Here is an 18,846-nt window from a genome sequence, read left to right on the forward strand (position 1 = left end):
ACCAATTACAAGTAAAGAAATTGAATCTGTCACTAAGAAGCTCCCCAAAAAGAAAAATCCAGGAACAGATGGCTTCACACATGAATTCTACCAAACATTCAAGAAAGAATTACTACCAGTCCTTCTCGAACTCTTCAAAAAAATTGAAGAGGAGGGAAGGCTTTGTAACTCATTCTATGAAGCCAACATCATCCTCATACCAATGCCAGACAAAGATATTGCAAGAAAAGAAAACTACAGACCAATCTCTCTAATGAAAATAGATGCAAAAATCCTCAACAAAATTCTAGCAAATCGAATCCAGCAACACATTAAAAGAATTATACACTGTGACAAAGTAGGATTCATCCCAGGTAGGCAAGGGTGGTTCAACATAAGAAAATCAATTCGTGTAATACACCATATCAACAAATCAAAGCAGAAAAACCACATGATCATCTCGATTGATGCAGAAAAGACATTTGACAAAATTCAACATCCTTTTTTTTTTTTTTTTTTTTTTTTTTTTTTATGGGCAGGCACCGGGAATCGAACCCGGGTCCTTGGGCATGGCAGGCAAGCATTCTTGCCTGCTGAGCCACTGAGGCCTGCACCCTTTTTTGTTTAAAACACTTCAAGGATAGGAATAGAAGGGAATTTCCTCAACATGATAAAGGGAATATATGAAAAACCCACAGCTAACATCATCCTCAATGGGGAAAAACTGAAAACTTTTCCCTTAAGATCAAGAAGACAAGGATGTCCAGTATCACCATTGTTAGTCAACATTGTGTTGGAAGTTCTAGCCAGGGCAATTAGACAAGAAAAAGAAATACAAGGCATCAGAATTGGAAAGGAAGAAGTAAAACTCTCATTTGCAGATGATGTCAAACCTAACAAAACTACTAGAGCTAATAAATGAGTACAGCAAAGTGGCAGGTTACAAGATCAACAGTCAAAAATCTGTCGTGTTTCTGTACACTAGCAATGAACAATAAGAGGAGAAAATTAAGAAAAAAATTTCATTTACAATTGCAACCAAAAGAATAGTATGTTGAGGAGTAAATTTAACTAAAGAGACAAAAGACCTATGCAAAGAATACTACAAGAAATTGTTAAAAGAAATCACAGAAGACCTAAATAAGTGGAAGAGCATACTGTGTTCCTGGGTTGGAATACTAAATATAGTTAAGATGTCAATTCTACTTAAATTGAATTATAGATTGAATACAATACCAATTAAAATCCCAAAAACTTACTTTTCAGAAATAGAAAACCAACAGCCAATTTTATGTGGAAGGGCAGGGTGCCCCATATAGCTGAAAGTATCCTGAAAAAGAAAAATGAAATCTTAGGTCTCACGCTACCTGACTTTAAGGCGTATTATGAAGCTACAGTTGTCAAAACAGCATGGTACTGGCATAAAGATGGATATACTGACCAATGGAATAGAATAGAGTGTTCAGATATGGACCCTCTCATCTATGGATGATTGATGTTTGATAAGGCAGTGATGCTAACTCCCCTGGGACAGAACAGTCTCTTCAATAAATGGTGCCTAGAGAACTGGATATCCACATGCAAAAGAATGAAAGAGGATTCATTATCTCACACCCTATACAAAAGTTAACTCAAAATAGATAGAAGATCTAAACATTAGATCTAAGACCATATAACTTTTAGAAGAAATGTGAGGAAATATCTTATGAATCTTATAATAGGAGATGGTTTCCTAGATCTTACATCCAAAGTGTGAGCATTGAAGAAATAAATAAATAAATGGGAGCTCCTCAAAATTAAACAGTTTGTGCATCAAAGAACTTTGTCAAGAAATAAAAAGGCCTACACAGTGGGATAAAATATTTGGAAACGATAAATCATATAAAGGTCTAGTATCCAGAATATATAAAGAAGTTGTTCAACTGAAGAATGAAAAGACAGACATCCCAATTACAAAATGGGCAAAAGACATGAACAGATACTTCTCAGAAGAGGAAATACAAATGGCCAAAGGCACATGAAAAGATCCTCACCTTCCCTGGCTGTTAGGGAAATGCAAATCAAAACCACAATGAATTATCATCTCACACCCATCAGAATGGCCATTATCAATAAAACAGGAAATGACAAGTGCTGGAGAGGATGTGGAGAAAGAGGCACACTTATCCACTGTTGGTGGGAATGTCAAATGGTACAACCGCTGTGGAAGGCAGGTTGGCAAGCCCTCAGGAAGCTAAGTATAGAACTGCCAAATCACCTGGCAATACCACTGCTAGGTATCTACTCAGAGGACATGAGGGCAAGGACACAAATGGACATCTGCACACCAATGTTTATAGCAGTATTATTTACACTTGTCAAGAGATGGAAACAGCCAAAATGTCCTTCAACAGAAGAGTGGCCAAACAAGCTATGGCATATACATACGATGGAATATTATACAGTTGTAAGTTAGAATAAAGTTATGAAATATGTAACAATATGGATGAACCTTAAGGACATTATGCTGAGTGGAATTAGCCAGAAACAAAAGGACAAATACCGTATGGTTTCACTCATGTGCACTGACATTAGCAAATGAACTTGGAGAATTTCAGTTGGTAACAGAGACCATCCGGAGATAGAAATAGGGTAAATATTGGGTAATTGGAGCTGAAGGGATACAGGTTGTACAACAGGACTGATTGTAAAAACTCAGAAATGGATAGCACAATACTACCTAACTGTAATGCAATAACATTAAAACAATGAATGAAGCTGAATGTGAGAATGACAGAGAGAGGAGGGCTGGGGGTACAAATGAAATCAGAAGGAAAGATAGATGATAAAGACTGAGATGCTATAATCTAGGAATGACTAGAGTGTATAATGATAGTGACTAAATGTACAAATTTAAAAATGTTTTTGCATGAGGAAGAACAAAGGAATGTCATTACTGCAGGATGTTGAAAATAGATGGTAATTAATATTTTAAAACTTTCACTGATGTGTGAGACTGAAGCGAAGAATCTTTATTTGGCACAAATTTATATTTTGACTAGTGCATTTCTTAATATAACTTATGTGGACAGCTTAATTGAACACCGTAAGTACATGGAACCTTGAGTAGGGCATGAGATTTTGTAGGTTTGTCCAGAGTGATGCCTTGATAAATCCAGAGTGATTTGAACAGTATATAAAAAAGTATTTGCCAAGTCCCCTTGAGGGAATGGTGAGAAAGGGGGAAAATTTAACTTCCCCAAGTGGAGAATTCTTGATATATTCACAAGCAGTGGGCAGAACCAGTGCAATAGGCTGAACCCCCAGTCTTGGGGTTTGTACATATGACACTTGACCCCGCATTAAATAGGCTAAGCCTACTTAAAATTAGGCCTCAGAGTCACCCCCAAGAGAGCCTGTTTTGTTGCTCACATGTGGCCTCTCTCTCTTAGCCAACACGATAAGCAAACTCACTGCCGCCCCCTTCTCTATGTGGGCCGTGACTCTCAGGGGTGTGGACCTTCCTGGCAACATGGGACAGAGATCCCAGGATGCGCTGGGACTCAGCATGAAGGGATTGAGAAGACCTGCTTGACCAAAAGGGGGAAGAGCGATACGAGATAAAATAAAGTGTCAGTGGCTGAGAGATTCCAAGCAGAGTCGAGAGGTTATCCTGGAGGTTATTCTTACATATTAAATAGATATCACCATTTTGGTTAAGGTGTAATGGAGAGGCTGGAGGGAACTGCCTGAAAATGTAGAGCTGCCTTCCAGTAGCCATGTTTCTTGAAGATGATTGTGTAATGATATAGCTTTCACAATATTACTGTGCGATTGTGAACACCTTGTGTCTGATGCTCCTTTTATATACCTTATCAACAGATGAGTAAAACATACTGAATAAAAATAAGTAAATAAATAATAGGGGGCACAAATTTTATAATAAATTTAGTAGATTGAAATGCTAGTGATCAGTGTAAGGGAGGGGAAAGAGTTATGGTATGTATGAATTTTTTTCTGTTTTTCGTTTTATTTGTTTTTGTGAATTGATACAAATATTCTAAGAAATGATCGTGATAATGAATATTCAACTATGTGATGATATTGTGAGTTGTTGATTAGGTATCAAGAGTGGAATGATCATATGGTAAGAATGTTGGTATTTGTATGTTATTATGTTTAGTTGATAAATATAAACAAAGTACGAAAAAAAAAAAAGAAAAAGAACCTAAACACTTCTTATCCTTCTGCTTAATTAGTAATCTTCCAGTCTCTTTCACTTTTGGCCAAAAGTTTGAAAAAGTTTCTTTTTTTTTTTCTGTCACCATAGTTTGATTATGTCCCAGACCTTGATTGCATTGGTATCTTGCCCCATCTGTGTCCCACAGTGCTAGATCATTAGCGGTTCTTAATTAATGTTAATGTTATTTTATGATTGCCAAATCTAACAAATAAAAATATAGGATGCCCAGTTTAATTTGAATTTCACATAAACAACAAATAATTTTTAGCATAAGTAGATCACAAATATTGCATGAAATTTATATTAAGAAATTATTCATTGTTTATCTGAAATTCTAATTTAACAAGATATCTTGTATTTTATCTGGCAATCCTTATTATTTCCATTTATTGTATATTTAGGTGATACGCAATCAAAGATGAGTAAGGAGTCCTTGAGAACCTCAAAATCTAAGTGGAGGTGGTGAAAAAAGGAAAGTGAGGAGGACATTTGGAGTCAGGAACATCAGAGAGGAAGCATTGCAGTCGAGATGTCCGAATATGGAGGTCTGAACCAGGCAAAGCAACGAAGAGGTTATTGTATTTCCTTGTGAATACTGAGCAAGGATGACAACTTATTTAGGCCTGAGTGGTCTTCGGTAATTAAACAGCACTTGTGGGTACCATTGCATCCCACTGGCAGGTGAAAAATTGAAGAGAGATGCTGTGAGAAAGGAGAGCTGGGAAAATGATTAAATGAAGTAGGGGTGGGGACATGAACGGAAGAAGATAGAGAGAAATAAGAAGTTGGAATCCATGCGTGGTCTCCAGGGGTGGGGCGGAGGCCGTGAGAGTGATGGTGCACCAGAAGAGGAGGCTTGAGAGCCCCTCAGCTCTTAGCATCCTGTTCCCTTGACTGATTAAACGGTTTGGACCTCAGTTTACTTACTTGTTATAGGAAGGTACTGGACTTGATAGTTTCTAGTATGATCTGCTTCTAAAAACTATTCAGTGAAACCCCTCCTCCTAGGTTTTCTTTCTTTGAGGAGGGGCTATACAGATGTTAACACCCATTTCTCCCATTCCCTCAACTTTGCTTTTTGTTCTTATAGTCACTCAGACTATTTCTTCAAGCCTTTGGTTTGATTCTAGCATTCATTGTTTATTATAATATCTTTGGAATGAAAATCAATTAAGCTTCTTCTTCAAGACATTTATTTTTCAAACTATTTTTCTCCTTTGCAGAGATACCACTGTAGATATAAAAAATGATTGGTAAGACAAAACAAAACAAAACTTTTCTTTTGTTGAGTTTTGATAATCCATTCATGAATGGATAGAATAGAAAGCTTAGAGACAGAATCTTGAATACATAAATATGTTTTTGAGACAATTTGTGGCTTTATGAATATATAGATTTTTTTAATGTAGCCACATAGACTTTACAATACTACGATGAGGTGAGGGGTAATGCTGGTGGTCATAATACATCTGCATCATGATCCTAATGCATCTACATGAGCATGCAACTGCCACTAAACCTATTTATTAGATTGTTTCACCCTGGACAATAATCAGAAGTGGCTACTAGTGGCAAAGGAAGGTTTAATGGTTGCAAATTCACCATTTAGGACAATTTACCGTTTTTTGATCTTGGAAGTCTTTTGAAAATCTGATGAAGGCAGTGGACTCTTTTCCCAAATTGCACTTATTCATAGAAAATGTTGTAGATAAATCAGAGGATTTAGAGATCCTCCCTCCTTAAGCCCATCCATGGGTGACCTGATTTTAAGCTCGTGGTTTTGAAGTTCAACTGTGCAATTAACTGTCCAATTAATATATAGTGCATTCATTGAGTCCTCCACTCATTCATTCATGAGCCAGGCTATAAGATATTGCATAAAGCTCTGATTGTAAACTCTCTTCCTGACAGCTGTAGTTTTGTTCAGACAACTTCAAGAGCTCATTTTTATCTTGAAATTAAAGTTATAACTCACAGATTGTATACCTCTAATTCATGCTTTTCAGAGTTTAGGACATATTTGTGTATCCCAAGGGGAATAGCAACAGCTGCCTAATTTAGTTTAGTTTTTTAATCACCTTAAAAAATAGTCACTCATATTCATTTCACTTTAATATAGTCTTTCTTAATTACCCTTTCCTTCTCCATTAACATTCTTATCTTTATGGTTATAGTCATATCTTATTCAGTTGCCTTTTCCACTCAATCTTTATTTATAAATATTTTTGTTTTTCCACATAGCCGTCATCTTTAATGTTGCACAGTATTCCACTGAGTATGCCCTCTGTTGTTGGACATAAAGGTTATTTCCAGTTTTACACTTTTTATGGAATATTGCAAATGACAGCTTTAAGTAGTATTTTTAATCTTGTCTTGGGATTAGTTTCTTAGGGTATATTTTCAAGGTTGAAAATAATGGTTTGTTTGTTTATTCATGACATTCGTATTAAGCACCTACTATGTGCCAGGCCATGTCAAAGCCTTGACCATTTCTTTGCACTTAGTATACTTTGCCTTTTTCTCCAAACGAGCTAGGTAACACATAACAAGTAGAGACAGATCTTTATTGTGTAGTCCAGTAGATCCATGCTTCCTCATTACTCATCTGGCAGATGCTTAGAAGTAAACTAAATAATGCGTGGCAAGGATTGCAGATTTGAAGAAGAGGTAGTGTGTACTTAACATGCCTGTAGAACTACCTGCTGTTTGGGTTACTTACACAATTTGACCTTTTGGTGCTTCTAACAAATCAGAGGTGTAGAACTATCACAGGGTTACACATCCTTATAAGTATCCTAGATTTCTTTGAATCACCTAGAAAACTTTAAATAGAAGTTGGGTTGCAATAGAACCGAAATTACCCAGTTTTAATAATGTGTCCAAAACTTTTTTTGGTGAACATTTATTGAATGCCTAGTATATGCTAAGCAAACAAATATGACTATGACGTTTTACTAGCTTTTCGGGAAAAGTGGGAAAGACAAGCTTTTCAGGAAAAGCTAGTGGGAAAGACAAGCAAGTAAACCAATAATTGCTGCAGCACATGAGAAGTGCTGTAGGACAGTTATGCTCAAGAGTGCAGAGGAACCCAAGTATCTGTCCAGGTTTTTTACCATGGAGAAGCCCCCTTCCCCCCCTTACATAGTTGGCTTTCATGACCTGCGATAGGAAAAGAGCTCGTAAAAGAGTATTGTAAGTATAAGTGATTTGGTTGGAAGGAAAACACTCATCTGAATTTCTGAAATACATGTGTAGTTTCGTGAAGATTCAAACCAAGTAATAAAATACCTTTGCCCTTGTGGACTGTGGTATAGCTTACTGGTTGAAATGATATCATAGATTGAGGGTCACCTGAATAAGTCACTAGATTTTTCATAAACTTGATTTCTAATGATCTTTGGAAAGGAGAACAATAAAATAATAGAACTGTGCATTCTATTGACAACTGTGTTGTCATTAGCCATAGCAAAAACTTACTCAAATTTGATGTTTTTCAGTCAGCTAAGCCAACATAGAACATGAGGCATACACCATCTACCTTTCTAAAATAGTGTGGTAGCATCGGATAGTTGGTAACTATTGGTTAACAGCTATAACCTTGGGACGTACCTTAACACCTATGCTTCTATTTCCTCATTGGTAAATTGGGGAAAATAATACTAACTTCATACGGTTGTTTGTTAGGATTAAATGAACATGTAGTTTGTATAAGGGTGTTTGGTACATAGTAACTGCTCAGTAAGTATCATATTATTTAGAAGGAAGAAATATTTTTATCAGTGGCATAGCAAGTTTATGTTCCTTACAGTAAACAAGAGTTTTCTGTATTTGTTCACTCTCTGTGGTTTCTTTTTTTTTCACATGGGCAGGCACCGGGGTCTCCAGCATGGCAGGCGAGAACTCTGCCACTGAGCCACCATTGCCCATCTCTGTAATTTCTTATATCCCATTTACTGTTCATCTCACTCTAATCTAGCTTTTGTATATACCACTACTATACATGATAGGTATTGAAGACTTCTTTGTTGCCAAATCCAGTAGACACTACTCTGAGCTCATCTTAGTAGACCTCTGATTCACATTTGCTCCTGGGACCCCCACACTCTAGTGCTTTTTCTCCCCTCCCAACTCCTCTTCCATTTCACTTACCTTTCCTGGCCCCTCTTCCTGTATCTGATTTTTAAATGTTGAGTGCTCAAGGGCCCTTCCCTTCTCTCTGTAGTCCCTTCCAAGGTGATCCATTAGATGGCAACTCCCTCTTTGTCTCCATTCTTGACCTGTCCAGGCTTACGGTCCAGATTCAGATGTCTAATTGCCTTCATATATACATCAATATAATCATTCAGCAGTCATGCTCATTTGTTAAATTCTGTCTTCTTAGTTATAACTCCATCTTCTCCTTTGATCTTTCTACTGATCTTTATGGGTATTTGAGCTATATCCATTCTAATTTTTTCATGTTGGAAAGGGCTGTCGACAATATGAGATAGGGGGATGGAACTAGTAGATGTTCTGGAGAGGTTTGGCCTCTCTGGTTTTCAGGACTCATCTGGCCTAGGAACCCATCCAGAGGTTGTAAGTTTCTAGAAGGTAATCCTAGTGTGTGGAACCTTTGTAGAATCTCAGATAAAGCCTTTGGTATAATTTAGAGTTGGCAGAAATGGTTTTGATTGGAATTTGGCAAGCCATTATAAACAGCAGTATCTAGCTGAAGCTTGCATAAGAGTAGCCTCCAGAATAGCCTTCTTGACTGTTTGGACCCTCTTATCACTAGATACCTTATTTGTTACAATTCTTTTCCCTCTTTTGGTCGGGAAGGCATTGTCAATCTTACAGTGCCAGGGCCCAGGGTCATCCCTAGGAGTCATCGCTCACGTTACCAAGGGAGACTTTCACCCCTGAGTGTCATATCCCACATAGAAGGGAGGGTAATGATTTTACATGCAGAGTTGGGCTTAGACAGAGGCCACATCTTACCAACAAAAGAACCCTCTGGAGGTAACTCTAAGGCATACCCATAGGTAGACTTAGCTTCTCTACTTCATAATAAGCTTCACAAGATCAAGCTTCAAGATCAAGGGTTTAGCCTATGGATTTGGGAGACCCTAATGTTTAAAACAGTATCAGGGGTTTCCCTGGTGGTAAAAGTTAATAGTTCCATATTTTTTCTCCCACCCCTCAGGGGACTTTGCCAGTACTTTTCAGTTATCTGCTGAACATACTCTGGGATGTCTCTGGGCATTACGTTAAGCTATACAGAATTATAAGCACTCATTCCCATTCTGGGCTCCCAGTATTTGAGTTATTTAAGTTATCTGTCCAGACAGGTTAAGTTAGATTATGTGCTACAGAAAGTTTAAGTTTTAGATCAAATAAAGCTCTCTTTCTTTGGTCTCACAGAGTAGGTGGAGTTCTAAAATACAGACAATGTCCTCCTTACTCCTGTGTTCTGACTTACCTTAGTCCCAACCCAGTCGACTTCATTCTTATTTCTAATTGAAGCCTGATCTCTTTTTCAGTTTCTTTAAAAGTTGGTGTATGTGGCAGTGCTGACCTTCGGAACTGCAGAACTCCTCCTCTCAGCCTTAGGTGACGCACAATTACCCAAAGTTTCAGGGAAATACCAGGTTATAAATATATAGCACAGCCTCTCAAAATCTAGAAATAACAATTACAGCTCCAGACTAAATGTGAACTGCTGTAAGAGCTTACAATTTAGGCCCCAATTTTCTTATAAGTATTTTCTAAATGAGGCCATACAGTGTGTTGTTTTGTTTCTGGCTTATTTTGCTCACATAGCGTCCTGCAGTTTCGTTTACAGTGTTCCATCTCTCACTGTTTCATTCTTTTCTTTAGCAGCATAATATTTGATGATGTGTATACATCACAGATCACCATTCTACTTCTTAGTCAGTGTATCCGTCAGCGACTCCCATCCTTTCGACATCATACATGATGTCCAAAGTCAACAGTTCATATCTCAAATTATCCTCACTGAGTGGTATAATCATCAACGCTCTCAATTTTAGAGAATTTTCATTGCTCCCGAGAAAAAAATTAGTTGATAAACATACCCTCACCAAACAGAAAATCCAAACCTTCCCTTAACTTCCGTTCTCCCCCCCGATATTATTGCTGTAGTGCATTAATGTCCTCCTTAAACATAGCCCAGAGCATGCAATGGTAGTTTTCTCCTACATCCTGATGTTATACACTCTTTGTACAAGATTCATAACTTTAAAATAGTTCATGCAAGAACTTATTTATATTTGTAGTATAAATTGGTGGTGTATGTGGCTCTAAACAATCCCTTGCAATCACTTTCAATATGACAACATTACTTATAGATCCTGAAATGAACTGCCTTCACTTTTATCTATTCCCTAACATTTAAGTTCAACCTCATTAGGTAACCATTCTCCCATCTCTAGCTTCTGTGTATCTCTAGGTTCCCTATTCCATATTATAAGGCTCTGAGTTTATCTTTATCAAGGTCATAAAAGCGAAATCCTACAGGATCTATCCTTTTTCATCTATACCAGATTATTTCATTCAGCATTATGTCCTCAGGGTTTGTCCATCTTGTCATATGCTTTGAGTTGTCATTTTATCTTGCTGCTGCATGATATTCCATTGTATGTATATACTACATTTTGTTTATCCACTCATCTGTTGATAGGTACTTGGATTGTTTCCATCTTTTGGCAATTGTGAATAATGCTGCTGTGAACGTCAGTGTGCCAATTTTTGTTTTGTCATTGCTTTCAGCTCTTCTGGGTCCATACCATACATACATAGTGGTATTGCTGGGTCATAGGGCAACTCCATATTTAGTTTTCTGAGAAACCACCAGACTGTCTTCCATAGTAGTTGTACCATTATACATTCCCACCAGCAGTATATAAATGTCCCAATTTCTCTATATCCTCTCCAACATTTGTAGCTTCTTGTTTGTTTCATAGCAGCCTTTCTTATAAGTGTGAGGTGGTGTCTCATTGTAGTCTTGATCTGCATTTCTCTTATAGCTAATGAAAATGAGCATCTCTTCATGTGTTTTTCATCTATCTGTATTTCATCTATCTGTATTTGGAGAAATGTTCATATCTTTAGCCCATTTTGTAATTGGGTTGTTTGTTCTTTTGTTGTTGATTTGTATGATTTCTTTATGTGTACAGGATATTAAACCTTCATCTGATGTGATTTCCAAATGTTTTCTCCCATTGAGTTGGCTGCCTCTTCACCTTTTTGACAAAGGCTTTTGAGGCATAAAATCATTTGATTTGGGGAGTACCCATTTATCTGTTTTTTTTGTTGTTGTGCTTTGGGTGTAAAGTTTAGGAAGCTACCTCATGTTACTAGGTCTTGAAGATGTTTCCCTGCATTTTCTTCTAGGAGTTTCATGGTATTGGTTCTTATTTTTGGATTTTTGATCCAGTTTATCCAGTTTGCACTCTTACCTGCTGAACCACCGTGGCCCGCCCCCTTTAGTATTTCTTATAGGGCCTATCTCTTGTTGTCTAATTCTCTCAACATTTGTTTGTCTGTGAAAATTTTGATCTCTCCTTTTTTTTGAAAAATTTTAATTTTTTTCAATTGTGGAATGTAATATATATACAAAACAATACATTTCCAAGTATATTTTAGCAAATATAACAGATTTTAAAGTTTAATATGGGTTGCAGTTTCATGATTTTTCGTTTTTTCTTCAAGCTGCTCCAAGACACTGGAGACCAAAAGAAATACCAATATAATGATTCAGCAGTTGTACTCATTTGTTAAATCCTATCTTCTCTGTTATACTCTTCTTCTTTTTTTTCTTTTTTGTATTAATAACATACATACCATATATACAAAAAAGCAATAAATTAGTTGTAGAGTGGATTTCTCTTCCTCACTTTCTTTTCTTTTTTTTTTTTTTTTATTGTCACTGCCAGTCTCCAGGAATTGGAACCAAGTATCCAGCATGGCAGGTGAGAATTCTGCCACTGAGCCACTGTTGCCTACCCTCTCCCTTACTTTTGAAGGGCAGCTTGGCTGTGTACAGAATTCTTGGCTGGAAATCTTACCCTTTCAGGATTTTAATTTTATAAAATCACTTTCTTTTTTATTTTTAATTTTTTCTAATTATAAACAACAAATAAACATCAAACATTATTGACATACAAACATTTTGGACATGGTTACAATCAATGGCTCACAATATCATCACATAGTTGTATATTCATCACCATGATTGTCATTTTGAACATTTGCTTCTCTTCAGGAAAAGAGAGCAAAAAGAAAAAACTCATAAATGCTCCTCCTTCTCATTGGCCACTAGTGTTCCAATTTACTCAATTTATTTTAACCTTTATTCCCCCCATTATTTGTTTATTTCTTATCCATATTTTTACTCATCTGTCCATACCGTAGATAAAAGGAGCATCAAGACACAAGGTTTTCATAATCACACAGTCACATTGCAAAACCTATATCATTATACAATCATCTTCAAGAAATGTGGCTACTGGAACACAGCTCTACAGTTTCAGATACTTCCCTCTAGCCACTCTAATACACCATAAACTAAAAAGGGGATATTGATGTAATGCATAAGGACAACCTCCAGGGCAGCCTGTCTAGCCGCTCACACTTTTTCTCATTTCTCTCCTCCCCCTTTTTGTCAAGAAGGTTTTCTCAATCCCTTGATTCTGAGTCCCAGCTCATTCTAGGATTTCTGTCCCACATTGCCAGGGAGGTTTACACCCCTGGGAGTCATGTGCCACGTCGGGAGGGTGGTAAGTTCACTTGCTGTGTCAGCTAAGAGAGAAAGGCCACATCTGAGCAACAAAAGAGGCTCTCTGGGGGTGACTCCAAGGCGTAATTTTAAGTAGGTTTAGCCTATCCTTTGCCGGATAAGTCTCACAGGAGTAAACCCCAAGATTGAGGGCTCAGCCTATTGATTTGGTTGTCTCCACTGCTTGCAAGAATATCAGGAATTCTCCAAATGGAGAGGTTGAATTTTCCTTCTTTCTCACCATTCCCCCTAGGCGACTTTGCAAATATTTCTTTATTCACTATTCACATCACACTGGGATTTATCCGGGCATCACCTGTGTTCTTAACAGAATTCTCCATGTTCACTCATTAATGTTAGTTCATATCAGTGAGACCATACAGTATTTGTCTTTTGTTTCTGGCTAATTTCACTCAGCATAACATCCTCAAGGTCCATCCATGTTGTTACATGCTTCATGACTGCATTCTGTCTTACAATGGTAATATTCCATTTTACGTATATACTACAACTTGGTTAGCCACTCATCTGTTAATGGACATTTGGGCTGTTTCCATCTCTTGGCAATTGTAATAACATATTGCCTATAAACATATGCTATAAACATTGGTGTGCAGATGTCTGTTTGGTCCTTGCCCTCATGTCCTCTGAATAGATACCCAGCAATGGTGTTGCTGGATCATATGGCAATTCTATACTTAACTTCCTGAGGAACCACCAAACTGCCTTCCACAGTAGTATACTGTTTTACATTCCCACCAACAGTGGATAAGTGTGCCTCTTTCTCCATGTCCTCTCCAGCACTTGTTTTCTGTGTTTTTTTTTTTTTTTTTAATAACAGCCATTCTAGTGGGTGTGAGATATCTCATTGTGGTTTTGGTTTGCATTTCCCTAATAGCCAGGGAAGTTGAGCATCTTTTCATGTGCCTTTTGGCCAGTTGCATTTCCTCTTCTGAGAAGTGTCTATTTATGTTTTTTGCCCATTTATTAATTGGGTTGTTTGTCTTTTTGTTGTTGAATTGAGCAATCTCTATATATTCTGGGTAATAGACCCTTATCTGATATGTAGTTTCCAAATATTGTTTCCCATTGTGTACACTGCCTTTTTACTTTCTTGACAAAACTCCTTGATGCAAAAAGTATTTAATTTTGAGGAGTTCCCATTTATCTCTTTCTTTCTTCAATGCTCATGCTTTGAGTGTAAGATCTAGGAAACTGCCTCCTATTACAAATTTTATAAGTATTTCCCTACATATTTTCTCCTAAAAGTTTTGTGGTGTTTGGTCTAATGTTAGGTCTTTGATCCATTTTGAGTTAATTTTTGTATACGGTGTGAAATATGGATCCTCTTTCATTCTTTTGCATATGGATATCCAGTTCTCCAAGCACTATTTATTGAATAGACTGCTCTGTTCCATGTGAGTTGGCTTGACTGCCTTATCAAAGATCAGTTGTTCATAGACGAGAGGGTCTATATCTGGGTGCTCTGTTTGATTCCATTGTTCAGTATATCTATCTTTATGCCAGTGCCATGCTGTGAAACCACTGTCTTCTAGCCTCCATGATGCCTGTTGGTTAGCCTGAACTCAGTCTCATGTGGATTCCCTTGTATGTAGTAGATCGTTTTTATCTTGCTGCTTTCAGGCTTTTCTGTTTTTCTTCAACATTTGAGAGACTGATTAGTATGTCTTAACCTAGTCCTATTTGAATTTATTCTGTTGGGGTTCATTGGGCTTCTTTGGTTTATATATAGTGTCTTTTATAAGGGTTGGGAAGTTTTCCCCCATTATCTCCTCAGCTAATCTTCCTAGCTGCTTAGTCTTCATTTCTCCTTCTGGGACACTGATGATTCTTATGTTTGTGCTCTTCATGTTGTCCCTGAGCTTCAAGTCAGATTTTTCCATCTTTTTTGCCATTTGTTCTTTTGTGCATTCAAAATCAATGCACAAAATTTCCTGTAGTTCGCTTATTCTTTTTTGTGTCTCTTTGAATCTGCTGTTTTGTGTCTAGTTATTTTCTGTTTGGTCAGCAGTACCTTTCATCTCTTGTAATATGTTTTTTTTTTTTTTATTCATTCCTTCACATTCTTCTTTATGCTCTTCTAGTATCTTCCTGGTTTCTTTGTCATTAGCCAACCCATTGATTTTATTTGGTAGAGTTGTATGAACATCTTTGTTTAGTTGCTCCAAAGTCTTTGTCTCCTCCAGTGTTTTAATTTGGTCATTAGGCTGGACTATATCTGTCTGTATCTTCGTGTGTTTTGTGATTTTCTGTTGACTTTGATCCAGCTAATTATCTTGATGGGGTTTACTTTGGAAGTCGTTTGGGGTGGGGTGGTGGTGGTGGGGCAAAGTACATGGGTGTGGCATGTTCAGGGAATGCAGCTTGGCTTACTTCCTTACCCCTGACTCCTGGTCTCTTTGCACTAGCTGGGTGATCTGTAGTTCTCTGCATCTCAGCACCTCAGCTTTTTCAACCAAGACCTTAGGCTGTGGTGTAAAAGACCCTCTCAGGTCATTTGTAGCTTGGAGTTGCTGTCCCGGTCATTTTTCTGTCTCTTTTCTAGCTGTTCCTTGGAGCAGGGAAGAACTCAGCCTATCCTATTGTGCCATTTTCCCGTAAGTCTTTTATTGCCTTCTTGATGTTGCTCTTTTAATATATCCCAAACTTCAGATCTCCCCATCAAAACAAGCAAACCCATACCTAAGACATACCCTTGTTTCTTCCCTTTCCTTCTCCCCATGCATCCAAGCCATCAGCAAGTAATACCTCATGGATATATTTTGAATCAATCTATTTCTGTCTCTTTTCTTGGCTGCCATCCTAGTCCAGGCCAACATCATCTCTTGCTACTTTCACAACCTTCTAGCTTATCCCCTTCCTTTGTGTTATACACATAGCTGGCAGAGTGATTTTTTTTCAGAAGCAGAAATCAGGCCCTGTCCCTTCCCTGTTTAAGATCCACTAATGACTTCCTTAGCATTAAAAATAAAATTGAATCTCCTTCCCACAGCTTCCACATAACCCACACCTCCATCCTACTTAATTTCTAGTCACTCTGATTTTCATTTCGTTCACCAAGATGGTCCCCATCTTGCTGCCTTTGCATTTACAGTTCCCTCTTCCTGGAATTTTGCCACATCTATTAGCTAGTTCTTTGTTGTGGCTCTCAGTTTTCTACTCTCATTGACCTGTGGACTTTCTTCTGTTCATTCTGTTTAAGGTAGTTATTCTTTCATCTATCACCAAGTCCCTCTTAATACATCTTCCAGTTTATTTCTTTTATAGCATAAAGCCCAGTCTGAAATGATCTTGTTTATTTGCTTATCTAAGGGATATAGAAATGCCTAGTGAATGTTGAATGACTAAACCAATTAGATACTGATAGTACGTTGAAAAAAACTTAAAGCTCGTGCATAGCCTGTTGGACCTTACATGCTGTGACAAAATGTCTTGGGTATGGTGGGAACATTGAGCAGTTGCTGGTAAAGGTCCATAATGGAAGTGTCCTTTGATCCAAGCTTGGAAGTTAAGTGGGTTCCTGGGGAAGATGTAGGGGCACATCCTGGCTGAGGGAGCAGAGAATGCACATGTGTGGAAGAGTGAATCATGACAGATTTGGGGGGATTTGAGGGTACTGGGAGAAGGAGAGCTGGGGAGTTTGGAATGTAGAAGGTGGGGCAGGAGAAATCGCTGGGGAGGCAGGCCTGGGGCAGGTCCCATGGGCCATGTTTAAGGGGGCTACACATGATCTTGTAGCTGGTGTTTTTCCAAGTGTGGTTGGGGATTTAGGGCATTAGTCTTCTGAAGTGTTTGCTGCAAATGCAGATTACCAGGGGCGCCACCGAGCGTTGCCAGTTTAACCATCAGTCTCAGGCCTTGGAATACTGCTCTTAACAAGCATTGGAGATAATTCTGATGCCAGTCAAGGTAGAGAATTTCTGAGGTCTATACTGGGAGAAGTGGTTAAAGCATACACCCCATTGTTACATGATCAGATTTGCTTTTTAGGGACCTTAGAGACCACACTGCCTGGGGGCCTGTGGAGCGTGGGTAATGAGCTAACAGGACTGGAGCCTGTGAGGCTCACCAGAAGGGTGTTTCTGTAGAGGAGAGGATTGTCTGGAGATCTGGGCTTGTTTCGTACAGTGATTGGGAGTGAGACTGCCTAGGTTCATACGGGGTCTTCCACTTGCCAACTTTGTGATGCTAGGCTCAGTTTCCATAGCTGTGAAATTGGGAGTAATATCGAGTTTAACTAGACTATCAGCTATCAGTTTTGTCTGCTTTATTCATTACTGTTTTCTGGTGCCTAAAACATGTGTACATATGTTTAGGCACTTAATGGATATGTGTTGAATGAATAAGCACATCCAGATTATATGAGCCCCCCAAAACCTTTCCTCTTTGCCTCTTTGGGGCAGCGTATTCTAACTCAGTACTCTGCACTATACAGACAGTCCAGCAAAAGCTTCTGCTGCAGTCTCTCTTTTCTTTCTTCTTCTTGCCTTTTATTCATATATCTTCCTCTCCCCACTTTATTCTTTGGACTTGAGGATATGTTTTAGTCATTAGGAAAGGATAAATGAGTAAATAGGGTGAGGAATAGAATAGAAAATTGAAAAGGAGCCCTGAGAATAGTAGCAACAAGCATTTTTTATAAAAGCATTTTACTGTAGAAAACATCCAATATATACAGTAGTAGCAGAACAGTATAATGAATCCTCATCTCTTCATCACCTCTTTGAACAAACAGCTTTTAATTTGGAAATTGTCCATGGAAACAGAGTACCTCATTGATAGAGGTTTGTATTACAGATATATCTTACCCTGAGCGTCATTACGGTTTTGTGAAACAAATGAAGACAGGCTAGGGATGATATTGAGGATGTTAGAAAGGTTCTGCAGTATCTTCTTTCGATTCATTATTTGTGAATGCCTAAAATTACACCATGAGTTCAACTGTGAATTTGCAAATTGTGAATAAGCCTGAGAGTGGAAATACCTGAAGCCCATTAAAAAGTATTTATAGCTTAGTGTAAATTGGTTGATTAGAAGCACTTTTGACTTGGTAAGTAATAAGAGCAGGCTTTGATGGAGGATATAAAGTCATTGGGGTGGGATTGGCTAAGTAAAGAAGGAGAAGAAGTACTCTTGGAGAAAGGCAGTAAGTCACTACTTTATTACTTTCCAGCTTTGCCTAGAGGTGGTCCTGAACCCAGACGCTATGGAAAGAGGGCCCAGTTCCATTTGATGAACTCCCTGTACGCTGTCATCTCAGTTCTCTTCAGCACTGAAAGACTGCCCAGAAGATGCTTCTAACTAATTCTGCTGCTTGTTTATTTTTAGGTTTCTTGCAATATATTCAGAACTCTCCCGCCTAGTGACAGCAATGAATTTGATCCAGAAGAAGATGAGCCTACACTTGAGGCATCATGGCCACATCTGCAGGTACTTTGAGCCACCACTTGTTATAAAAGTCCATTAAGTCATTAGCTGCTTAGCCTGGGAATTCCTTTAAAGGCTTTATTTCCCCCAAGAAATCGAATTAGAGTACATTAATGGAAAGCTGGAGAATGCCTTTTATGTTTCTTACTCTTGACTATTAAGGCTGTCAAAAGAGAAAATTAATAAGCTTCTGCGTAATGCTTTTGCGTGGATCCTCCCATGTTGCAGGTCCAGCTAGCAGTTCTCATTTTTTCCTGTAGCTTCTAAATGATTCTGCCCTCTGGAGCCTCAAGCAAGAATAGAACTATTTTCATATTAATATTAGTTGGGCGTGATTAGGTCACAGAGTTACAGACTTCATCTTTGGCAGTAGGTACCCTGGAGACTTTGCATACTTGCCTCCATGATAACCACAAATGTG

General features: G+C 38.1%; 1 protein-coding gene across 4 annotated transcripts in view; it reads left to right on the forward strand.

Moving 5' to 3' along the window:
• The window catches only part of PPP2R5E (protein phosphatase 2 regulatory subunit B'epsilon), a 244,110-nt gene that overhangs the window by 158,722 nt on the left and 66,542 nt on the right, over window positions 1-18,846 (forward strand). For all 4 annotated transcript variants that reach the window (XM_077122431.1, XM_077122432.1, XM_077122434.1 and 1 more), the window contains one exon: window positions 18,327-18,428. In XM_077122431.1, coding sequence (XP_076978546.1) covers window positions 18,327-18,428 — 102 coding nt within the window. The remainder of the gene's footprint in view (window positions 1-18,326; window positions 18,429-18,846) is intronic.

The sequence above is a fragment of the Tamandua tetradactyla genome, chromosome 12 (genome assembly GCF_023851605.1).
Source record: "Tamandua tetradactyla isolate mTamTet1 chromosome 12, mTamTet1.pri, whole genome shotgun sequence".
In the NCBI taxonomy this organism is placed as follows: domain Eukaryota; kingdom Metazoa; phylum Chordata; class Mammalia; order Pilosa; family Myrmecophagidae; genus Tamandua; species Tamandua tetradactyla.